This window comes from Podarcis cretensis, assembly GCF_951804945.1.
Source record: "Podarcis cretensis genome assembly, chromosome: 14".
NCBI lineage: Eukaryota > Metazoa > Chordata > Lepidosauria > Squamata > Lacertidae > Podarcis > Podarcis cretensis.
Window position 1 is genome coordinate 7478191 of NC_137183.1, and position 24344 is coordinate 7502534.

Below are 24344 nucleotides of genomic sequence, written 5' to 3' on the forward strand. Positions count from 1 at the left end.
TCAGTTTCTTTTGTTGTGAGTCATTAGGTGTTGCATGCAATATTAGGTTAGGAAGAAAAGAAGGGGAAAGAGGAATGGTGAGTGGGGTAGGGTTATGCTTCTATTCTTCTAAGAAGGGAATATTCTTCTCTTCTTCTAAGTGTTACAGGAAAAATCCGAGGGCTCCCTTGGACAAAACAAAGACACCAACCAGGATAACTTGGAGCAAAACAGCAGCCTGTAGGCTTGGCCTTTATTGAACTGTTGCAACAGGGTGTTCCCCTCACGTGCAGGAGAGAGGAAAGACCCAGAAGAATAGTGTGCAAGGTCTTATAAAAACTTTTGAAATTCCCCTCCTCTAGGCCTAGCCCACCCCCAGAAACATCATGCATACATTACAGAAAGGAGGGGTTGAGGGAGGAGTTGTGGTGGTAACTTGAGTGTCTTGTCACCTGGCTGGTTCCTCCTTTCCCCCCCTCCCCTTCCAGGAACTTCTAGGAGACAAAGGGGAGTTTGCAGTTTCCTGCCCCCTGAGGGAAGATCTGATCAGTGTCCTTTGTTTCAGTCCATGCTGAATCCACTCCCATATGCAGGTTCTTTGTGATCTTGATTGTCTTCTGTCTGGGACCATCAGGGTTGGCATAGCAACTGGGCAGGGCTCCTGTGTATGTGCTGGGATGCTGAAGGGATTATGGCTGCCCTGTATCAAACCTGCCCCATTTTGTAGTCCTTCCTTCATGGAGTAAAATAAAAGTAAAAAGGTAAAGGTAAAGGTACCCCTGCCCGTACGGGCCAGTCTTGACAGACTCTGGGGTTGTGCGCCTATCTCACTTAAGAGGCCAGGGGCCAGCGCTGTCCGGAGACACTTCTGGGTCACGTGGCCAGCGTGACATCGCTGCTCTGGCCAGAGCCAGGGCCAAAGCCAGAGCCGCACACGGAAACGCCGTTTACCTTCCCGCTGGTAAGCGGTCCCTATTTATCTACTTGCACCCGGAGGTGCTTTCGAACTGCTAGGTTGGCAGGCGCTGGGACCGAGCAGCGGGAGCGCACCCCGCCGCAGGGATTCGAACCGCCGACCTTTCGATCGGCAAGCCCTAGGCGCTGAGGCTTTAACCCACAGCGCCACCTGCGTCCCGTCAAAATAAAAGTGGAACAGTGCAAATCCAATGTATGGTTGATTTTCTATGAATTTATAACAGAAGCGTAGCGTATGTAGTGTGTGAGTGTGCGTGTGTGTGAAGTTTGTACAAACAGAATGATTGGGGTGGGGGGGTTCCTGCTACATAAGTCAGTGTGGGGTTTTGTGTGAGGACCCCCTTTTTTGCGTAAGCAAACAACACGCCCGAGACACAAGGGGCAACGTGCCACGAGGCTAGCGCATGCAGGTAGAGAGAGGGGCAAGGCGGCGTTGCGCCGCGGCTCCCGCTCCACTGAGCCGGGGCCCGGGGGGCGAAGTCCGAGCTCCGCCCGCTCCCCCCCGGCGACAAAGTTCCCCGACCAAACAGAGGGCGGCGAGAGGCGGCTGAGGAGGCGAAGCGGCTGCAGCGGCGGCGGCGGCATTTGGAGGCGCGTCACCTCAGCGGACACCCAAGCGCGCAGCGATGGCGGCTCCCGACGGCGCGAACCTGTCGGTGGTGGTGCACAAGGCCGGCGACTTGCGCCTGGTACGGCCCCGCTGGGAGGCCGTTTTCCCTCAAGGAGAAGCGGCCTCGGGTCGCGCGGGCGTTGCAGGGCGGCTTCCAATTCCGGGAGGGGGGCGGCTGGCCGCGGTTTATTTTCGCCCGGGGCTGCAGCCTCAGCCGCCTTCATGCATGCACGTTGCAAAAGCGCCTTGCGAAAAGGCCGGGCCTTTCGGCTTTGCTCGCTTTTTCCTTTCGAGCCGTGCCTGCGTGTGCGGCCCCGGTGCCGCCCGGTTGCAAACTTGGCCCCAGCTCGCCCTTGAAGCGAGAGCGGGGTGCAGCCGTGGCCTTATTTAAACGCCGCTTTCCCCTCAAGGGACTCTGGGTAGTGTAGTTTGCCCCTCAAGGGACTCTCAATGGCTTTGCGAGGCTGCACGAACTACAGTGCCCAGAATGCTTTGAGAAAGGACTGTGCGCACTTACCCGGGAGTAAGCCCCGTTGAGCACAGCGAGGCTGACATTCGAGTAAACAGGTGTATGCTTGCAGCATCAGGAAGCAATCCAGTCCTTGGGAGGCCCCAAGCAGAACGTTTTATTTCTGAGTCAGCATGAGTTGGATAGGGCTTTAAAAAAATACTCAAATGTAGGATTATTGGTCTGTTTGTATTTGACGCAGCAGCTGTCTGTGTCTTCAGAAGGGGGTCTTTCCCACTCCTTCCTTGAGGTTTCACCATGGCTATTGCCATTCAAAACATGTGCTTGAGTGACAGCTTCTCCTAGAGAATAACCCAATCTAATGCTGTGGGTCTTAAAGGTAAAGGTAAAGGTACCCCTGCCCGTACGGGCCAGTCTTGACAGACTCTGGGTTGTGCGCCCATCTCACTTAAGAGGCCAGGGGCCAGCGCTGTCCGGAGACACTTCCGGGTCACGTGGCCAGCGTGACATCGCTGCTCTGGCGAGCCAGAGCCGCACACGGAAACGCCGTTTACCTTCCCGCTGGTAAGCGGTCCCTATTTATCTACTTGCACCTGGAGGTGCTTTCGAACTGCTAGGTTGGCAGGCGCTGGGACCGAGCAGCGGGAGCGCACCCCGCCGCAGGGATTCAAACCGCCGACCTTTCGATCGGCAAGTCCTAGGCGCTGAGGCTTTAACCCACAGCGCCACACAAAGGCTTTAACCCACAGCTGTGGGTCTTACTTCTGAATAAATGTGCATAGAATTGGGCATTCCATGCCACTTGCAAAAATGGAGCATTTACTCATAAGTGAGTCCTGTGCTGTTTAGTGGCATTTGATCCCAGGTACCCGTATTTTTCGCTCTATAGGACGCACCAGATGATAAGGTGCACCTAGTTTTTGGGGGAGGAAACAAGAAGAAAAAAATTCTGAACCCCAGAAGCCAGAACAGCAAGAGGGATCTGGCTTCTGGGATAGCCTCTTGCTGTTCTGGCTCTGGGGACAGCCTTTGAAGCCTCCGCAGAGCAGCGGGGTGAAGGCTTTGTGCAGCTAACCCCAAGCTAGAACAGTGAGACGGAGCGCTGCGCAGCGCTCCGTCTCCCTGCTTTCGCTTTGGGCTTAGCCACGCAGTCTGCATTTGCTCCATAAGACGCACACACATTTTCCCTTACTTTTTAGAAGGGAAAAAGTGCATCTTATAGAGCGAAAAATACGGTAAGTGTGCCTAGGGTAATATAGCTGCAAAAACTCCTTTGCAGTTCAGGGCAAGGGAGTTCCTTGATGCATGACAGATTAATGGGCACACTGCATAGACACTCTGCCTTTACCCAGCTTGTGAACACTGATCTTTTTCTCTCTTTATGGGTACATAGCATGTGCTCATTAGTTACGTAGTATGACCCAAACCTTAATAGCTCCAGTGTGTGACACATGAGGCCACCATCTTGCTGAAACTAAGCAGGTCTGGGTCTGGTGAGTGCCTGGGAACCACATGGATGTCAGCTTGGGTTCCATGTTGGGAGCAAGGTGGTATATAAATGCATGCAGATAAATAAATCTTGTGCTGTTGATCAACTTGAGATGGAACATGAGCACCTAGCTGGATCAAAATGAAGGTCAATTTGGTCCAGAATCCTTCACCCCATAGAAGTTAACTAGATGACTCTGGGAAGCCATAAAAAGGGAGTGAAGGCAATTGCCACCAACCACTCTTGCTCTAAGGGTATGTCCACATCCATTGCATTCTCACGGCTCAATCTTGAAGCTACGTACATACATTAGTCACAAGTCATAGCAATCCTGTAGTTTCTTGACAAATACTTTTGTTTTATGTGGTTTTTTCTTCTTAAACCATCTACAGTCCAACTAGAAAACTTAAGCTGCATTCACTTTATATTTAATAATGGTGTACACATTTGAGACAAGTCATTGCACATGCGCAAATGATCATGCATGCACATATGACAGCTTTATGAATGGGCAATCCGAGAGTGGGTGGGTTGCTGGGGCAGGGAAACAAAAAAGGTCATGTGCTTTGGGTAAATACATCCCTGACCCCTCTCTGATGTGTTCAGCACTGTGCGAATGTGGCTTGAAACGCAGGTGGGGAATGACCTTGCTGTGTTTTAAGCCACTGCTGTGAAGTATTCTAAGCTGTTGTACTGTTCTTTTCTCATTTTCCGTGTGCTGCTTTCCTTGCAAGAACTTTGGCTGCTACTGTGGAATTTTAATAAACCTTAACCTCTCTGATGTCTTGAATTCTGATAAGAAAGGAAGATTTACCACTGGAGTTTAGTCACAAGGCTGATAGTGAACTATTAGCATTTTCTCCGTAGTTATGGAATGTTGCTTTCCTCACAACAGATAGGTAATGATGAGTTTATGCACCATCCATTTAAAGCATATGTTGTCCCCCAAACCATCCTTGGAACTTTAGTTTACCCCTCAGGATTCTTTGGGAGAAGCCATGTGCATAACAACTATGGTTGGATGTGACCTATTTGCAGTAAGGGCACCATCTTGGTGTGGGCAAATGTTTCTGGTTTCTTAATGCTAGGATCACATTTTTTTAAGAGCAGGCTAAAATCAGATGATTAGCTATTTGGGTGGTAGCTATTTTAGGTGGTAAATATGCTTTGAGTTGAGCGCGTTTGAGTTGCGCTCCTCAGCGACCCGAAAGTAACGGAGCGCGTTACTTCCTGGTTTCGCCGCTTGCGCATGCGCAGACGCTCAAAATGACGTCTAAATGATGCTTGCGTGCGCAGACGTGCCGTCGCTAGTTACGTTTACCTCTAGATGCGAATGGGGCTCCGGAACGGATCCCATTCGTATCTAGAGGTACCACTATACAGTGGAACTTCCTCCCCCTCTCCCCTCCCAATGTGACCCCTCATTCTGTTCTAAAGGTTCATTTAACACCCCCCCCCCCGAGCTGATTTACAGGGTGCGCAGGGAGATGAGCAGGCAGGGAGATTCCATCATGTAGGTAAAAGTCCTTGTGCCAGCAGAATTGTTAAGTTGGAAGCCACCAGTTGAGATTTTGTCATCTTGGACATGGATCCCTCACCCACAACCAATATTATGTTTGCTCACTGGCTAAACATTAAAGACTTACTTGCATGCTCCACAGCATCTCTACAGCAGTTTTAGATATTTCACCACACTTTCCTTTTACTTATTACTCACTTTTCTTTAAATGGTGAAGACTGAGTTTGCAGTCCTATGGAACTCTTGTTTAGTCGCTTAGTCGTGTCCGACTCTTCGTGACCCCCTGGACCAGAGCACGCCAGGCACTCCTGTCTTCCACTGCCTCCCGCAGTTTGGTCAGACTCATGTTCGTAGCTTCGAGAATACTGTCCAACCATCTCATCTTATGGAACTCACTGGGGCTTAATTCTGAATGGATATGCATAGGATTGCCCCGTGAGTGTACTTTCTCTGAAGCTTTTCAATTTGAACATTGCATGTAGAGTGTTCAAAAAGCTTGTTGCAGTGAGGGCTGAAGGCAATCCTACTTGAGTCTTCATTGAAAGTGCTACATTTTTGAACATTTCTTCTCAGAATTAAAGTGGTGCAGAATCAGAATTGACTTGGAAGGAAACCTACAACCTTTCTGCTCATGTTAAGAACTTTACCATTTTTTGCCTAGTGGAAAGAGGACTTTTTATAGGTTTCGTTCTGATATATTGACGTATCTTATTTCCCTGTGTAAAAATTATTGGGAAGCAACTAGGCAAAATCTTACATCAGGCTAGGAAGATTAAGGTTGCAATCCAAATTAACCCATTAATCCTAACTTAATAGTTTTTTTAAAAAAAATCAATTGAACTTGGTAAGATCTAATTCTGATTAGATTCAAGTTGGTGCTCGTATGTCCAGCAATGTAATAGGTTCATCCCCTTTGGATTCATTAGCACTACCCAGTCAATTCATCTAAGTTGCAGGCAAGCACAGTCCTTGTAGACTCAGCTTCACAGCAATTGGAAGAAGTTGCTCATATTTCGACCCACAAGTGGCTCAAATACCTCTATTTGCTTTATTCCCAGTTTTCTACCTCTGAATAGTGTTCTTCCAGTATAAGCCAAGCACTGCTGGCCTTTAGGATGGTGAGAAATTTGCTATAGTAGGCCACCTGAACCAGCCTTCAGTATAATCCTAGACCTAGAGGAAGCAACAGAAAGTTTTCTAGAAAGCTGAATGTTGTCTCCTTTGTTTCCTTGCAGGAAAACCGGCCAGTACCTGAACCAGGTCCCAACGGTAGGTCTGTTTAGGCTAGCTGTCATTCAGCTTGTGATTTTTTTTTTTTAACAAAACGTATTTTATACCTCTTGTCAGATGAATCATCACTATGTTGGTGCAAAATAAAGTCAGGCTCCTTGAGTATTCAGATTAAATCTTCACCCTCCACTGAAGGCTAATTTATTGCCTTAGCAATATAGTTGGTTCAGTGAAAGGCATAATGGTAACCATTTCAATTCTTAGCTAACTCTTCAAGGCATAAACAGTCATAATATTCAGGGGAAATGTGACCCCGCCCCCGCCCCACTCCAGTGCCAATTTTGTAAGTTCTTCTTTCTCTAAATTGACACATGAAAGATGGAGCTCTCAGAAGCTTGCAGTAGATATCTCTGGCTAGGAGGAGAAAGCACCTTGCGATTTCTGCAGCCAAAGAACCAGCTGTTGTATCTTTCACATGTCTCCATTTCACATATTCTACTGCTTGTGCATTGGAATGAAGGTTCACCTGCCGCAGGGGTTAGTTAAAGTAAAGGTAAAGGGACCCCTGACCATTAGGTCCAGTCGTGGCCGACTATGGGGTTGTGGCGCTCATCTCGCTTTAATGGCTGAGGGAGCCGGCATACAGCTTCCAGGTCATGTGGCCAGCATGACTAAGCTGCTTCTGGTGAACCAGAGCAGCACACGGAAACGCCGTTTACCTTCCCACTGGAGCGGTACCTATTTATCTACTTGCACTTTGTTGTGCTTTTGAACTGCTAGGTTGGCAGGAGCAGGGACCGAGCAACGGGGATTCGAACCGCCAACCTTCTGATCGGCAAGTCCTAGGCTCTGTGGTTTAACCCACAGCGCCACCCACGTCCCTGCAGGAGTTAGTTACATGCTGCCATTTCTGTACTGTCTCATGGGTGGGGGGTGGAATGAGTGGCCTGAGTTATATATATGTTTATGTATGTTTGCTATGGCTGTCCATGTGTTTAGCGCACAAATCAAGGGAATGTTTTATGAAAGGCCAAAGGTCCTATTCAGAATTACTTGAGTTAACGGAGAAAGCCTTGTTTTTGGTTATTCACTAATATGAGGTTCAAGAGTGAAGGATCATTTGGCTGAGAGCCAAGCAGGAACAGGCAAGACATAGCAGGCAGCGGAAGGCAAGAAGAGCAGTGTCAGTGGCAGAAAATTAGATTCATAGATGCATAGAATTGTAGAGTTGGAAGAGACCCTGAGAATCATCTAGTCCAACCCCCTGCAATGCAGCTGTCCCATATGGGGATCGAACCTGCAACCTTGGCACCATCAGCACCACATTCTAACAAATGGAGCAGGATGGTTGATGGAAGTAGCCAGACTACAAATAGGATTGACACCTGTCTAGAGTGAAGTGGGTCCTAATTTTTAAGATGCAGGATGATGAAAGGGAGACTTCAGTCTAAAGCCCTCCAAATGCATCAGCACAGAGGCCTCTAGTGGCTTACGCAGGTGTGAACCAATGAGGTCTGTGCGGTATAAGCCTTAGGCAAGTGCAGCTTTTGCAGCAGATGGACTTTGCTCTTTGCCTCCGCTCTCTTTTGTTACCCTTCCTCACACCTCTGCTCAGCAGTGCTACTGCATTTAACAGAAGCTGTTTTCTTACAATTTTCAAACAATGCAGCCAAAGTATCAGGCAAATGAAAAGCCAGAAAGTCAGCATAGAAAGGAGAGATGTGGATTCATGTGTTTTGAGTTGGTAATACAGATACACTGGGTTGCTTCCTATGATTGCATGCATAAGTCTCAAGAAAAGCTAGTGAAACGTTCTCATATTTCTCTCCTTTGTGCTTATGTTGATTCACTGCCAGCTCAACTCAAGGTAGGGAGTACAAATCATTAACCCATTGTTGTATGGAAATTAAGGACATCTCCTCCCAGCATTGAAGCCCAGTGCATTTGGCTCACTGTAGGTGCACACAAGACCCAAATAATGGCCCAGAGGTGAATTCCAATTAACTTCTCAAGTAAATTTGATTCTGAAATTTCTGTTCACTGTGCAAGTAATTCAGCAAAACATGTACATCTCTGAAATGCAGTGAGATTTGCAGATAAACCAGAGACTTTTGGGTTCCTGAAATTCATTCTGATTGTGCAGATAAAATATCACTGATAGAATTCCAAAGGATGTGTTGTTACTGTTTGAAAATAGGCAAAATCCAAGGATCCCCAGGCATTCAGCAGACATGGAGATGTCGGGCACCATCCTGGTGTCCAGTCACCTTCATTTGGTCACAAATGACCAATAGCCACTTAAAATGTGCCTGGTGAATTTTGCATTCTGCCCATTGGACAACTCAGCACTTCTGAAGAAATAAGTCTTTCCTCCAGAAAATGGTAACCCTTAACCACTCGTAACAGATACAAAATAGCAAGCAGGTAGATTGATGGGCATACATGAATTGGCAGGTAATGTGAGATGGAAAACTTGTAATCCAGGCAATGGCTGTCAAACTCAACTGGGCATGACTCAAACCTGCCTGCACTAGATATTACATCTTTGAAACATTCTAGGAGCCTTCTGGCAAGAAACCAGAAAAGAAATGTCAATATTTCAGGCATTTCCACTTTGAAAATAACTAGAAACACAAATATTGAAAAGCCAAGTGCTTTCCAAGCCGTCCACTGTTTTCTTGATATTGGTGTATTTGCATTGCTGATAAGAGATTTTCCCTGAGGAGATTTCACTCTCTGATTTGTCTCTTCTCTCCCAGAAGTGCTTTTGAAGATGCATTCTGTAGGGATTTGCGGCTCTGATGTCCATTATTGGACACATGGACGAGTTGGAGATTTTGTTGTGAAGAAGCCCATGGTGCTGGGCCATGAGGCTTCAGGAACAGTTGTCAAAGTGGGGTCCGCAGTGACCAAATTAAAGAAAGGTGAGCAGGGGGCCTTCATTTATTCATTCGTTTTTATTTTATTTAAACATGTATACCCCACTTCCTCCACAAAGCACCTTATGTTGTTGTTTAGTCGTTTAGTCGTGTCCGACTCTTCGTGACCCCATGGACCAGAGAACGCCAGGCACTCCTGTCCTCCACTGCCCCCCGCAGCTTGGTCAGACTCATGCTGGTAACCTCGAAAACACTATCCAACCATCTCGTCCTCTGTCGCCCCCTTCTCCTTGTGCCCTCCATCTTTCCCAACATCAGGGTCTTCTCCAGGGAGTCTTCTCTTCTCATGAGGTGGCCAAAGTACTGGAGCCTCAGCTTCACAATCTGTCCTTATAATCTCATGTAAAAAGCAACTCCACCAGACCGTGTTGTACAAGAATACAAAGTACAGTACAGCCAAACAATAAAAAAGCATAAAAGGTGGAGAACAGAATATAAAACATATTCCATAAAATAAAAAACAGTATTAAGACATAAAAAGCAACAAGCATTTAAAACTTCAGAAATAAAACCGGGCAATTTAGGGAGACTAGAGAGGGGGGCGGGGAATGGAACATTGAAAGCATGACTATGTTGGGCCTTCACTTCTAATGGAAAAGAATTCCAGAGAAATGGTGCCACAGCGCTACAAGCACATGACCAAATCCCAGCATGCAGTGTGATGCTTAAGGCACCATAAACAGGCCTTCATCCACAGATCAAAGTGACCATGGTGATTACATACCTCCTTTTGACGGCTGGTGAGATCTCTAGGATATATTAATGTCTTTAGTGGGGTGTATGTGGTGTTAGGGGAGAGGTAGGACCTCTGGTGGGGGACATGTCATACTCCTTTTGGGGTCGTTTGTCCACCTTTGGTCCCCATCCTGCACTCCACTCTCACCTGTGGCTCCTAGAAGCTGTCAGCATGCAACAGCGGCCACACCCAGGAAACGGCTTTGATTGGCCAATTGAACCATGTGAGGGTAGTTGACGGGTCTCAGACCTTCAGTGAGTTAGGGACTTTCCCTGCATGTGAAAACAGGCTCTGTCAGATTGAGCAGACGAGGCCAATAGTGGGTCCAACAACCAAGAAGGCGGTTTCTGCACATGCTGTAGAGGGAAGTAAGGGGCAGGTGGGGCTTGCCAACCTGGGAAGGTAGCCCATTTAGGAGAAGGAAAATTCTGATCCTAAACTTTTGTGTTTGGATGAAATGTCAGAAATCCTCAAAGGAAACTCTTTGTCAGACATCCGCCTCCTGAGTTTGGAACTGATGGAAACCTGATTTGAATGTTTTAGTATTACAGTGGAGAACATATAGCCCTCCAGATGTTGATGAACTACAGTGGTGCCCCGCAAGACGAACGCCTTGCAAGACGGAAAACCCGCTAGACAAAAGGGTTTTCCGTTTTGGAGGTGCTTCGCAAAACGAATTTCCCTATGGGCTTGCTTCGCAAGACGAAAATGTCTTGCGAGTTCCTGCAGTTTTTTCCCCCTTCCCCCCCTTTTTCTAAGCCACTAAGCCGCTTATCAGCTGATCCGCTAAGCCGCTAAAAGCCGCTAAGCCGCTGATCCGCTAAGCCGTCAATGGGCTTGCTTCACAAGACGAGAAAACCGCTAGACGAAGAGATTCGCGGAACGGATTCTTTTCATCTTGCGAGGCACCACTGTACAACTCTCATCTACCTTGACCATTGGCCACGTTCACCAATGCAAGTTGGAGTCCAACAACATCTGGAGGGTGATCGGTTCCCCATCCCTGTGCTCACTTAAAATCTCACTGACTTGTACCATGTACTCACTAGGTGACCTTAAGCATTCAATTATTATCTAAGCCACATCACCTGAAATATAAAAGTACAGTGGTACCTCTGGTTTCGAACACTTCTGGTTACGAATGCTTCAGGTTACGAGCTCCGCTAACCCGGAAGTAGCTGCTCCTGGTTGTGAACTTTGCCCCAGGATGTGAACGGAAATCATGCGTCAGAGGTGTGCTCGCAGCGGGAGGCCCCATTAGCTAAAGCGCACCTCAGGATAAGAACTGTTTCAGCTTAAGAACGGACCTCTGGAATGAATTAAATTCATAACCAGAGGTACCACTGTAATGGTCCTGGCACAGGGGCTATTGGAAGTTTTACTGAGATAATATGTGTGAAAATGGCTTGGAGTTCACCTACGGATGCTAGGATGTTAAGCTGCATTGTCTGAAAATGTGATTTCCTAGTATGTTTTGATATATTTTGTGCTATAATAATAATAATAATAATAATAATAATAATAATAATAATTTATTAGTTATACCCCGCCCGCTGGGCTTCCCCAGCCACTCTGGGCGGCTTCCAAAAAAATATTAAAATACTCTAAAACATCAAACATTAAAAGCTTCCCTAAACAGGGCTGCCTTCAGATGTCTTCTAAAAGTCTGGTAGTTGTTGTTCTCTTTGACATCTGGTGGGAGGGCATTCCACAGGGAGGGCGCCACTACCGAGAAGGCTCTCTGCCTGGCTCCCTGTAACTTGGCTTCCCGCAGTGAGGGAACCGCCAGAAGGCCCTTGGCGCTGGACCTCAGTGTCCGGGAAGAACGATGGGGGTGGAGACGCTCCTTCAGATATACTGGACCAAGGCCGTTGCAGTCTGATCTCTGATCCCAAGACACAGGTCACCTCTTTACATGACAATTAGTCCAGTCTCTTATCTTGTTGCATCCTTGATGTGTCCCAGGTGACCGAGTGGCTATTGAGCCTGGAGTTCCCCGAGAAACAGATGAATTCTGTAAAACTGGCCGATATAACCTGTCTCCAAGCATCTTCTTCTGTGCAACTCCTCCTGATGATGGGAACCTGTGCCGCTATTACAAGCATGATGCAAACTTTTGCTACAAGTTAGTTGCAAATACCTGTCATGGGAACACATGCTAGCCAAAGGGATTTTCTCCACTGAGTGTGGTTTTGCGCAAATTGTTATTGTTGATCTTGAAGTCCAGAAGTCTTCTGGTCTGGAAGTCTTGATCTTGCATATCTAGACTATACAATACCATGACTGGGGTGGCAAATAAAATGGGAAACCGTATCTTAACGAACAAGTGAATAGGGAAAATTGAGTGTGATTTTTGCAGGTAGTTTCTTGTTTTTAGTTCTAATTCAGGTGATATTTAAGAATTCCTATCAGCTTTTACGGCCCCTCTCGTTGATATCTGACAGATCATTCTTTTAAATGTTGCACAGTAGACTTGAAGCAACTCAACAAGACCATTGTACGCCATTACTAATTATGGTGGGCACTGTGTGTTTTGGGGTTATGCAGAGAATCCTATTTATATAAATGCTGAAAATACAGTGTTCTCACGAATAGACTTTTTTGGGGGGTGGCGGCTTTCTGTTCCCCTTTCTTTGCCAAGGGTCTTCAATCATAGATACACATTTTTGTATTAGTTCAGTTATGTCTTCTAAATATTTATCATGAGTTCTAGAGTCAAGGAATCCCAAAATATGGTACTATGCTAATCTTACTCAGGCCCCATCTGTACTATACAGTGGTGCCTCGCAAGACGAAATTAATTCGTTCCGCAAGTTTTTTCTTCTTGCGAGTTTTTCGTCTTGCGAAGCACGGTTTCCCATAGGAATGCATTGAAAATCAATCAATGCGTTCCTATGGAGACCGTCCGGGGACAGAGGGGAAGCGCCGCGCGCCTTCCCCTCTGTCCCCGGACCTGTTTAAAGCAAGGGGCGGCGAAGAGAAAATTGCTTCTCCCCGTTGCCTGCCCCGCAATCTCCGGGGACAGAGGGGAAGGCACGCGCGCCTTCCCCTCTTTCCCCGGACCTGTTTTAAAGCAAGGGAAGGGGCAGCGGGGAGAATCGCTTCTCCCCGTTGCCGCCCCTTGGTTCAAAAGGGGTCCGGGGAGAGAGGGGAAGGCGCGCGCGCTTTCCCCTCTGTCCCCGGAGATTGCGGGGCTGGCAATGGGGAGAAGCGATCTTCTCCCCGCCGCCCCTTGCTTCAAAAGAGGTCCGGGGACAGCGGGGAAGACGCGCTGCGCTTCCCTGCTATCCCCGGAGCTTGTGGGGCAAGCTTCGTTTTGCGAAGCAAGCCCATAGGGAGATGCGTCTTGCGAAGTGGCTAAGAAAATGAAAAACTCCTTCGTCTAGCGAGTTTTTCGTCTTCCGAGGCGATCGTCTTGCGGGGCACCACTGTACATTTAAAGCAGTATCGTGCTACTTTAAACAGTCATGGCTTCCCCCAAAGAAGTTTCTTAAGGGTGCTAAAAACCATTAGGAGACCCCTGTGCCCCTCTCAGAGTGGCAGTTCCCAGAGCCTCTAACAGCTGGTAATGAATGGATTCTTGCCCAATGGCTTTTCACATCCTTCCTCAGAAAAATAAAGCTTTAGCCAGTGTTGAAGGGACCAAAAAACCCCCAACAACTCTGCCCTCCTTAGATGAGTAGACTAACTTGTGAATTTCAAGGCCCACTGGTCAACCTGGGAGGTTACAAGCAATGTGTTTGTCAAAATTTGCAGTAAGGAATTTTGCTCTTTCTTTAGACACTTTAACAGCTATGCTTCAGCAGTTCTAAGGTTAATAGCCCCAATCCAAGTTAGTGTAGGATGACATTTCAAAGCAGAGGTGGGAACTTTGACCGGGTCTAAATGGACTTGGGAGGATATTTGTTATTCTGGAATCTGCCTCTACTGGTGTTTCTGATTCAGTAGATCAGTGGTTCCCAGTTGGCCAAGCACTGCTGACTGCCTGTTTTTGAAAAGCCAAGCTGTGTGCCAGTATGAAAGGTCCCTTCTGGGAGCGACCCACCCGCTCACTTTTCCTAGGTGGCCCCAAGGCCACTGCAGGAGGGGCTGCAGCCATGGCAGGAGAGACAGCAGCCCCCATCTACCAAAGGTGACTAAGCTGAGCAGCCCTTCCCCCAGATCCAGGGGCCACAATCCCGACACCAGGCTCCTGCCCTTCCCTGCCATGGGATGCTTAAGACACTTTACAGGTATGTGCCGCGGACCCCCTGGGTGGGTTATGCAGACCCCCTGGGGTCCACGGACAACCGATTGCGAACCACTGCAGTAGATCATAACTTTCTTCCATGACCATTCTGGTTTTTGTGTGTGACATGTTTCTCTGTCTTGTCTTGCTGCAGACTTCCAGACAATGTGACCTATGAGGAAGGTGCCCTCATCGAACCTCTTTCTGTGGGAATCCATGCCTGCCGAAGAGCCGGAGTGACTCTGGGAAGCAAGGTCTTAATTTGTGGTGCTGGTATGGTATACCCTGTTTTGCTGTTCTTTTTTTATACAAGCTAAGTAGCCATCTCCGAGTCCAGTGGGCAGTGCATGCGGCTCACATGGGGATATGTTGCAAATCAGGAAACAGCTTTTTCATAACAAGTCATGAAGACTCAACTATTGCAATGTGCTTTATGTTAAACCACAAAGCCTAGGACTTGCCGATCAGAAGGCTGGTGGTTCGAATCCCCGCGACGGGGTGAGCTCCCGTTGCTCGGTCCCTGCTCCTGCCAACCTAGCAGTTTGAAAGCAACCCCAGAGTTGTTTGTGACTGGACTTAACTGTCAGGGGTCCCTTTACCTTTATTATAATCACCAGCTGGATTCTCTGGACCAGCCCAAGGGTAAAGGTAAAGGTAAAGGTAAAGGGACCCCCGACCATTAGGTCCAGTCATGACCGACTCTGGGGTTGCAGTGTTCATCTCACTTTACTGGCTGAGGGAGCCGGCGTACAGCTTCTGGGTCATGTGGCCAGCATGACAGCCGCTTTCTGGCGAACCAGAGCAGCGCATGGAAACACCGTTTACCTTCCCGCCGGAGCGGTACCTATTTATCTACTTGCACTTTGACGTGCTTTCAAACTGCTAGGTGGGCAGGAGCTGGGACCGAACAACGGGAGCTCACCCTGTCGCGGGGATTCAAACTGCTGACCTTCTGATCGGCATATCCTAGGCTCTGTGGTTTAACCCACAGCACCACTCGCGTCCCATTCTTAACATAAAATAGTACTAAAAGCAGTAAAACCAAATACCATCCTCAAAGATCCCTTCCCACAATCAAAAAAATAATGTAACCATATCCAGCAGTTTGAACAATTCCAGCAGCACAAGGTAAACAAAGAACTAAACTAGTGACAGCCTAAGTGAAGGAATTTTAAAAGAGCCAGGTCTTCACCAACTACCTGAAGCAATATAGAGATGAGGCCTCATAGATTCACATGGCAAGGCATTCCACAACAGAAAAGGCCCTACCCTTGGATTGTGCTTAAAATTATATTCCATTTTTCTTGTTTTGCTAATGGCTGCGCCCATGATTTCTTTGCTTGCTAACCCCAACTACCGCAACCCCCTTGCCCAAGCCACCCACGTTTGCTCCTCACCAAAGCCACCTCTCCCCATACTCTACACCAAAATCACCCCATGGACCTCAGCAAACCTCCATTTGCTGGCCAGGGCTACCCGCCCACCTGAGTCCCTTCTCTTCATCCCCCAGTGCTGTTGCAATGGCCCAGTTTGTTGTCATGTTGCAGTTTGCAGCGCCTCCTGTTGGCAGTCACACAAACGGCAGCGTGACAACATCCTTAGGAAAATATGTATTAGGAAAGATCTTCATCTTGTAAACCAACCTGGAAACAAATGTCAAAGGGTAGTAGAACACTTCCTTCTTTTTTCTTTTGCTCATCTTCCAGGACCCATTGGACTTGTGACTTTGCTTATTGCTAAGGCAATGGGGGCTGCACAAGTGGTGATAACAGGTAAGTTAGATTTTCCAACTCTTTGACACCTTGTGCCGTAATGACACTCACTTTGGTCCCCTGGGTTTACATGGCGTTAAGTACTAGGGTTGTCAAGGCAAGTGCCAGGAAAAGATGAAGTGTAATGTGCTTAACTGCCCCTTGACAGTTAGGCCCAGTTCTCAGAGATTGTGGAAAAAGCAAAAGTGTTTGATTAAAACTTTGGTGTTATCTCAATATTTTCTACTCGTGCATATCACCAGAATCAGGCAAGCCAGTGGCCAGTCTCATCTACACATGAAGAGTCAAACTCCCAGAATAATAATTTACAAACTATGACCAGTTAGCAGCAATTAGCATTTTTCAGGATTCCTGCAGATTATTCTTGCAGAATTCCTTGGTGTTCTTGGTTTCATGAGGAGAGAGCAGGAAGCTCAGAAATACGATACGATATCTTTATTGTCATTGTCCCATGCAGAACAATGAAATGGAAGTTCACTGATTTGAAGTCTTGGTTGAAGCCTCAACTACAAGAAGTCTTGTGGTTCTTTAAAAAAGGTCGACCATTGGTGGAAAAAGGGTTCTGGATTAGGTGGGCCTATTCCCTGACTGAGGAGGGTTGTTCTTATCATCTTTGTCAGATGCATTGAATATTATCCAAAGCTGGCAAATATATTAACCCATGTGGGGTGGGGTGGGGTGGAGGATGAAAATGCAGCTAGGGTCAAAATACCTTGTAAAGCAAAAGGTGAGATAATGTTTCAGTACAAAGCTCAAATATACACAAGATAAGAACAATTTATCAGCAGATTTGATTCTATACTGTGGGTTTTGTTAATAATTGCTCAACCCAAAGGATAAGGAACAGGGGGAATAAGAAGCTGCAGCCACATTTCACATTGCATACGTCCAAATTACATATGCAATCCTCTCTCTCGCATCACCCACTTCAAAGATTCACCCAACTTCAAAAACCAAAGTCTATTTCAGCAACCCAGAATACAGAGCTACAACTCCCAGCACCCTTAACAAATTATAGTTCCCAGTTCCTTTGGGGGAAGGCATGTGCTTTAAAGGGACGCGGGTGGCACTGTGGGTTAAACCACTGTGCCGCTTGGGCTTGCCGATCAAAAGGTCGGCGGTTCGAATCCCCACCACGGGGTGAGCTCCCGTTGCCCGGTCCCTGCTCCTGCCAACCTAGCAGTTCAAAAGCACGCCAAAGTGCAAGTAGATAAATAGGTACCCATCCAGCGGGAAGGTAAACGCTGTTTCCGTGCGCTGCTCTGGTTTTGCCAGAAGCAGCTTAGTCATGCTGGTCACATGACCCGGAAAAACTGTCTGCGGAAGTGGACAAATGCCAGTTCCCTCGGCCTGTAAAGCAAGATGAGTTCTGTATCCCCACAGTCAGCCATGACTGGACTTAATGGTCAGGGGTCCCTTTACCTTTACCTATGTGCTTTAAATGTATGGGGTGTGCTCATCCACAGTTACCTGCATGCTGCTCTGATGCTGTCCTTGCCATTGTTTTTGTTATTTGTCTTCCCAACCCCCCTGTAGATTTATCAGCTCCCCGTCTTGAAAAGGCTAAGGAAATTGGGGCTGATTTCGCAGTTCAGATAAAGAGTGAGAGCCCAGAGGAGGTGGCCCACCTGGTGGAACAAGCGCTTGGTTGCATGCCTGACATCACGGTCGAATGCACCGGAGCCCAGGCCGCTATCCAGACAGGAATATATGTGAGTCTCTCTTAGCTCACCGGCATTACCGTAATTTTTCCTTGCAATGTGGAGATTATTGCTGTTGGAGGAAATGAGAGAAAACACACATGGAAATTATCCTTTTTATGCTGAGAGATCTTTATAACAGCATCTGACAAATGTATTGTCTGTGATGAAGCTGCCTGTTGTGATAGGAATTTCGAGGTCTTAGATATATGGTAATGTTCATAACCGCACATACATAGATCAGCACAGGAAGACCGACCTGAAGCCATTTTGATTCTTAAACTGAGCAAATGTTTTCTCTGCGAGGTCAAAGTAGGAAAGCCTCCCCATTGTCTTTTCCTTCACAAATCCTGTTTTAAGGGTATGTCTGTGTTTGAATAGGGTGTAAGCCTGTGACCTGGCCCAGGAACTAAGTATTTATCATTACAAAAGACTGGCCAGGCTGCCCAGGCAATCCAATCAAGTAACCTGCCAGACAGGAGATAAACAAGGACAGGAGAAAAACAACATTCAAATTTCTGTTTAGACCGCCTTTTCTGTGATGTAGGTATGATGTATCTGAGGGGTGGTCTTAGGTTACACCCCTTCTGTGATGTATGTATGATGTTTCTCGGAGTGGTCTTGATCTACAGGGTGGCAATTTCAAAAGTCTTTATAAGGCCTTGCGCCCCATTTTTCTGGGTTCCTCCTCCTTTCCTGCGTGTGAGGGGAGCACCCTGTTGCAACAGATCAATAAAGATCAAGCTTACTAGCTGCTTTGCTTCTCAATATTCTCTGGTTGGCCTCTGTTATTTTCTCCTACCAATAGGGAACCTATGTAAGGACTCTATATGGGCTCTTGGATACCCCATAAGGGAAAAGGGCAATTTTTTGTTTATAGCACTGTCATTTAAGAACTTCAAAAAGGGCCCTTCTCCAGGGGACCCCAACCTCCTGAGGTTAGGTGATATTTTTGCATGCATTGTCTGCTGCTGTTTCTCTTACAAGCTAGTTTGCATCGACGAAGCTGCCCTAAGATCCTCACCTCGGACTTTGTCCCAGTTTGCAAGGCTAGAAACAGTTCTCCCCAAGTCGGCAGAAAGAGTCCTCTCATGTCATCCTTGATTGGAGATGCGCATTTATTTTGGGTCTCTCCTTTTGTCTTCAGGCAACACGTTCTGGAGGGACTCTGGTTCTGGTGGGGCTAGGACCTGAGATGGCCACGTTGCCCATTGTGAATGCTGCTGTGCGGGAGGTGGACATCCGAGGGGTATTTCGATACTGCAATACGTGAGTATTTTCTAGAGATACAGATGGTGGTTTTTTTAACTGATGCAAGGAGGAAAAAGGGAATGCCTCATTTTTCCCCTCCCCCCCCCAATTTTATTTATTTATTTTGGTTAAGTAAGTGGTACAGCAAAACAACAGCAATAACAAAGAAAGAAAAAAAGATTGAAAACAATCCAAAAACACTGAAAGCAAATATTACATATTTATTATATGAAAGTGCACCCACCCACCCACCCACAGCTTTCCTCCGCCACAATTTGACTTCTTTGAATCTCTATTTCCACCTTTATCTTTGCATTCTCCAAATATATCATTCTTTGCATTTCTTTTATCTCTTCTCTTTTCCAAATCATAGATATACTTGACATTTTTATTCTAGGCATATTAGCATATCTTTCTTAGAACAATATTTTAACATATAATCTTCGAAACATTTCCATTCCTTTTTTTAATTTGCCTCGTTTTTAAAAGATAGATTTTGACGCAGAGCCTCACACAAGGATGAATATGTAGCACATAAACTGCTTTGCAGAATACTTAAGCAGTGTCAGTGCAAGTCCAGATAGGGCTAGACAGTGAAATCTGTATACGAGATTTAGAGCCACCCTTATCCCTCCAGTGAGCAACAAAGGGCCAAGGCGTTGGACATTTGTAAAAGAGTCTCCTGGTTGTTGTTGTTATTTAAACAGCCACTGGGGAAAGTGCTTGAATTTTGATCAGGAGTGCATGCAAGGGAAGGAGATTTTTAACCATTTCCCTCTATGCTGTTTCCCCATTTGTAAGTTATTTAACAGCTACACATGAGATAGGCTTGCATATCTCCAGTGTCCCACTAAGCATTTGGCCCAGAGTGCCGGGAGAGAAGAAAATGAGGATCTTATCCGCAACACAGAGTTAAAACTGGGTGCAACTTTATAGTTTGCAGATGGGCTTGGAGTCTGTGGCCTCCCAGAGCTTGTTCAACTACAGCTTCCATCATCCCTCCCCATTGGCCCTGCTGGCTGGGATTGACAGATTCCAATAGGATATAGGGGGTCATGGCTTCCCCACCCCTGGTTTATAGCTGTCACAAATCTGTGCATTCTGTTGGAATGTCTTTATATTTGGAAAACTAATTTTAAAAAATGATCTAGAGAAGCTGAAATCGCTACGTGTTTTATTTTTATTATTTGAAACTATTTCTTTAAGGGCATTCCTACACATTAGGTTTTTGTTTGGGGGGGGGGAGGTTTAGTCATGGAAGCAGTTAGGGTACAATCTGTAAGTGTGGTTTTCCAGTTCCTTTTTTGGTGGGTCCTCATAGTGATAAAACATGCACTTTTGAAGAGCAGGAAAGGCTGATGAAAGTTTTTTTCATAGCGCTCAGAACTGAGGCGCAAAGTTTGTTTGTGTCAATAGCTAGCTCACCATGTTTTCATTGTCATTTCCTCCTAATTTATAGTTCGTTCTTCTATCTATTCTTACATGCAACATCGCTTGCTACCATACATATATAAAACATTTTGTGGTTGGGGGTTTGCAGACAAATAATGGATGGGGCAATGCAGCATTTGTAACTAATGCTGTATTGGGGAACCATAGTCATGCTAGAGTAGGATCTGGCCCAATCACCTTCTAAATCCGGCCCATGTACGGTCCGGGAATCAGCATGTTTTTACATGAGTAGAATGTGTGCTATTATTTAAAATGCATCTTTGGGTTATTTGTGGGGCATAGGAATTCGTTCATTCCCCCAAAAAAATATAGTCCGGTCCCCCACAAGGTCTAAGGGATTAGTGGACCGTTCCCCTCCTGAAAAAGTTTGCTGACCCCTGCGGCGCATAACCTTAAAACAAATATGAATGAAAACTCAGGAGACAAATAGTGAAAGTAATAGATGCAGTTTTATAAAAATTGGCATTCCAGAGCCACAGGAGTCTGTTCAGTTTATAACTGTGAGCAACAGAGAGGAGTTAGTTCATCAAATAAATCTCATAACTAAAGAAATATGCCTCCTGTAGCTCTTTTATCATGGTGGTGTGAGCAGGAAGCAAATGAGAAGATAAGTTTGAATAGGAACCAAACATAATTCATTGTACAATGCTAATACAAATGTGACATGAAGCTCAATATGAAAAAATATGGTAACACCTATAAAGGCATTCAATCTAGTGCCTGAGCTTACAAAGTTAAAAAGGAGGAAGAGAAAATAGTGACCAACTAGTGACTTTAAAAATGATGTGAACTGTTATTAGAGAATGCCTTTGCTTCTCACAATTAATCACTTGACCCTCTGACATTAAGATGTCTCCATGGAAATCAAACTATGTTCCTACTTTACATTTTGCAAAGTTGTCCGTTGGCTGTGCATTTCGATGCCTCTTTAGATGTAGTCACCAAATTCTGCATGATGGTTCCTGAGATCAAGGAGGAGGTTTTCATCTCTGATTGGATACAACTGAACACCATTCTGAATCAAGATGGCTGGCTCAGCCTTTGAATACTGCATTGTCCTTTTTGGTTCCTTAGAATTCCTGAGCAGAACTTTCTTATAGAAGTTTTCATAAAATGAATAAAATTAAAACAAGTAAACCATTGAGGTAGCAGGAAGTTCAATGGCATGGCGTGTTTAGCTGGTCCTGGTGCTTGACTCTCCCAGCTGCTGCTGTCCTCCTGTCTCTCCATTTGTTTCGCAAGAGGCTACATGAAACTTGGTGCTTTTGCAAATACCTTCCTTCTCTTTTCTTGCAGGTGGCCTATGGCAATTGCTATGCTTGCATCAAAAAAAGTGGACGTCCAACCACTGGTGACACATCGCTTTCCTTTGGAAAAAGCTATAGATGCTTTTGAGGCCACCAAGAAGGGGCTTGGGATAAAAATTATGCTGAAGTGCGATCCCAGCGACCAGAATCTTTGAAAAAAAACCAGAATGCAACACTCTGCTGCCCTGCCAATGAGGGTAGTTTGCTTCTAAAGGACACTCAGAGCCTTAAAACTGCATCACCTAGGAAACAAATTTCAGTGAAATTATAAAGCTTATGCTCTCTTACCTAGAAAAGTTAGCACCATTTGATGAAATGCTGAAATCAGTAGGAGGAATTTGATTATAGGTGTTACGAGCTGAAACACACAGAACAGGCATGGAGTGCAGCTTTTGCTGGGCAGTTCTGTTTTGTACTGCCTGTGTGAGTTCCCCAGATAACAAACTCCCTGGATAAACAAAACTGTTATATCAAGGAGGAAGGTTCTAGCCTAACCACCTAGCTTTGTATGTCTGGGGAGCTGTTTCATATGGCAGAACACTCAACTATGCATTACCCACCTGTAGTCTGAAATAGTTCAGCCCAGTAAGAGCTGTACCACGTCACTGCTCTGATTATATGTTTCTGCTACCAGATAACACTATGGACTTGTTCCTCTCATATTCTCCCCCCTCTCACCCACAACTAATACAGATTTCACATCCACTTATATTCATTTCCTAAGCAGTCAGAACTTCTTTTTGATAAACATATGTAGATCCTAAGAACCTAAGAAGAGCCCTAGTCCAGAATCTTATTTTCCATAATGACCGGTCAGATGCCTATAGGAAGCCCAGTAGGAAGTTGGTTGGTCACTGAGGACAGTAGACAGGGAACTCCTGCTATTGTTCCCCAGAGACTGGAATTTGGAGCCATGCTGCCTCAGACCCTGTGTACCATTCATCAACACACACACCAGTTGCTTCCTTGCATATTTCCTTTACTACAGGACTTAGATGTGGGCTTTTGAGCTGCTTTCTCTGTAAGAAATGCCTGTGATGAGTGAAGGAGATAGAGTTGGGGGCATTTGGAAGTTTGACTAGCAAAGTTACATTCCATTCCACAGATATTTCATTTCTGGACGAAGGCTACCCCCGAATGTGACTATTTCAGTAACAGAGGAAGTACTTCTCCATTATGCAATTGTATGTGCCCTATGCTTGAAAACTTCTGTAATTCCAACCTAGATGGATATCTCTTGGCGTATCTAGGGATGGATAAATCTATTGGTTTCAGTTTCTAGTTTTTCCAGTCCTTAAGTTCAGATCACTACATATCTACATCACTTTGTGATATATTTGGAAGTCCTTGTGGACACTGGTCAGCACTTAAGTGCACATTTCTCTTAATATACACATTTTTGCAAGCAATATACCCTAATATTATTTTCACCTGTTGTTTTCACTGATATATGCATTTTGTGCACATTTTTTTGATGGGAAAACTGCATTGCAAAATTCAGATAACAGAATTTTGAAGGATAGATGCACCATTTTGGGAAGTGTGAATTGGACAGATAACCAAATTTCTAGGAGCATCTCAGGGACTTCAACCATTTATTGCCACTAAGAAACAAAAGCAGGGGATGTTTGGCGCTTTGCCTGTGCACAGATTCCCTGTGCAAACATATCTCTCGTGTTCAAATATTCTGCATTGGAAACCTGCAGGGATTACCTAAACCCTTGCTTTTCCACAAGTGCTGTAATGAGAGCCACTTCCTCATTGTATCAAAGGCTTGAAAGGCATGTCGACATGCTTCAGCAAGCAGCCAGATTAAAGGCTGGACTGTAATTCTGAAGTGTGAAGTGGCCACATACTTAACTGACAACCCAAGATCCTGTGCCTTCAGCAAGGGCCTAGGGCAGAAACCACTAATTATATATTTCATTCGCTAGGGTCATGTTATACTGAGTCTGCCTTCCACTGGGCTGCCTCTGTTCACAGACGTACATTGAGCTATCAAAAGGAAATGCAAATAGGCAGAGTCTGTTGGAAGGGACTGGAGAAACCACTCTGATGGCTTTGAATTTTTGGGAAATGTTATTTTGTTTTAAAACTCGAGAGTAACTTGGAAATAAAGTAGCTGTATTGAGCAAATTTCTTTTTCAACTGAATGTCTTTACCACAATTGGGAAAGCAGGAGTTGGCAGCTATTAGTGATCAGGTCTTTCCAATGAGCTGCATTTTTCTACATGAGGCAGTTTCACAGGCATTGGGACCAACCTTTTTCACATGTTCGGCTACTTTAATAGGATTTACTTGCCCCTTTTCCTGAATTCCCTCCCCCACATGTCCTCATCTTCTCTGATTCCTAAGGTACAGATGTCCTCGTTTCCAAATAAGGGCACCTGTATGCAGCATATCTTGCAGGGCTGGCCCAAGACATTTTGACACCCGAGGCAAACCACAAAATGGCTTCCCACCAGGGAAGAAGGGGTGAGTGAAGATCTGCATCAGGAACAAGAGGGGAGTAAATACCTACATTGGGAACTGCTGCCCCTGTGAATTCCGCCACCTGAGGCAGTCGCCTCACTTTGCCTCATGGGTGGGTCGGGCCGGACTACTTGGGCTGAATCAATGTTTTCGCCTGGCTGCTTTAGTGCAGCAGTGTCTCTGTGCAAATGTCGCAAGATGGAGTTTTTCCTTTAA

The 24344-nt window shown here is 45.9% G+C and overlaps 1 protein-coding gene and 1 long non-coding RNA gene across 4 annotated transcripts; both read left to right on the top strand.

Moving 5' to 3' along the window:
- Nucleotides 1-1468: 1468 nt before the first annotated feature.
- SORD (sorbitol dehydrogenase) lies at nt 1469-23790 on the top strand. Of its 3 annotated transcripts, XM_079953441.1 has the most exons (10): nt 1628-1643; nt 6277-6310; nt 8128-8260; nt 9031-9195; nt 11912-12071; nt 14329-14447; nt 15881-15946; nt 17483-17658; nt 18794-18915; nt 21646-23790. In XM_079953441.1, exons 4-10 carry the CDS (start codon nt 9045-9047, stop codon nt 21809-21811), a joined length of 960 nt encoding a protein of 319 aa, XP_079809567.1. In that variant the 5' UTR covers nt 1628-1643; nt 6277-6310; nt 8128-8260; nt 9031-9044; the 3' UTR covers nt 21812-23790. The 3 variants fall into 3 exon arrangements, with proteins under 3 accessions (XP_079809565.1, XP_079809567.1, XP_079809566.1); XM_079953439.1 differs by lacking the exon at nt 8128-8260 and having other exon boundaries at nt 1469-1643; XM_079953440.1 differs by lacking the exons at nt 1628-1643; nt 8128-8260 and adding an exon at nt 4404-4421.
- LOC307203033 lies at nt 17696-18414 on the top strand. The gene is made up of 2 exons (XR_013833087.1): nt 17696-18211; nt 18263-18414. It is a non-coding gene; the product is annotated as an uncharacterized lncRNA (long non-coding RNA).
- Nucleotides 23791-24344: the final 554 nt, after the last annotated feature.

Coding starts and splice junctions, on each gene's coding strand:
- SORD (XM_079953439.1), top strand. CDS start 1,581: ATGGCGGCTCCCGACGGCGCGAACCTGTCGGTGGTGGTGCACAAGGCC. Junction 6,311..9,030: donor ACCTGAACCAGGTCCCAACG/GTAGGTCTGTTT, acceptor CTTCTCTCCCAG/AAGTGCTTTTGAAGATGCAT. Junction 12,072..14,328: donor GATGCAAACTTTTGCTACAA/GTTAGTTGCAAA, acceptor GTCTTGCTGCAG/ACTTCCAGACAATGTGACCT.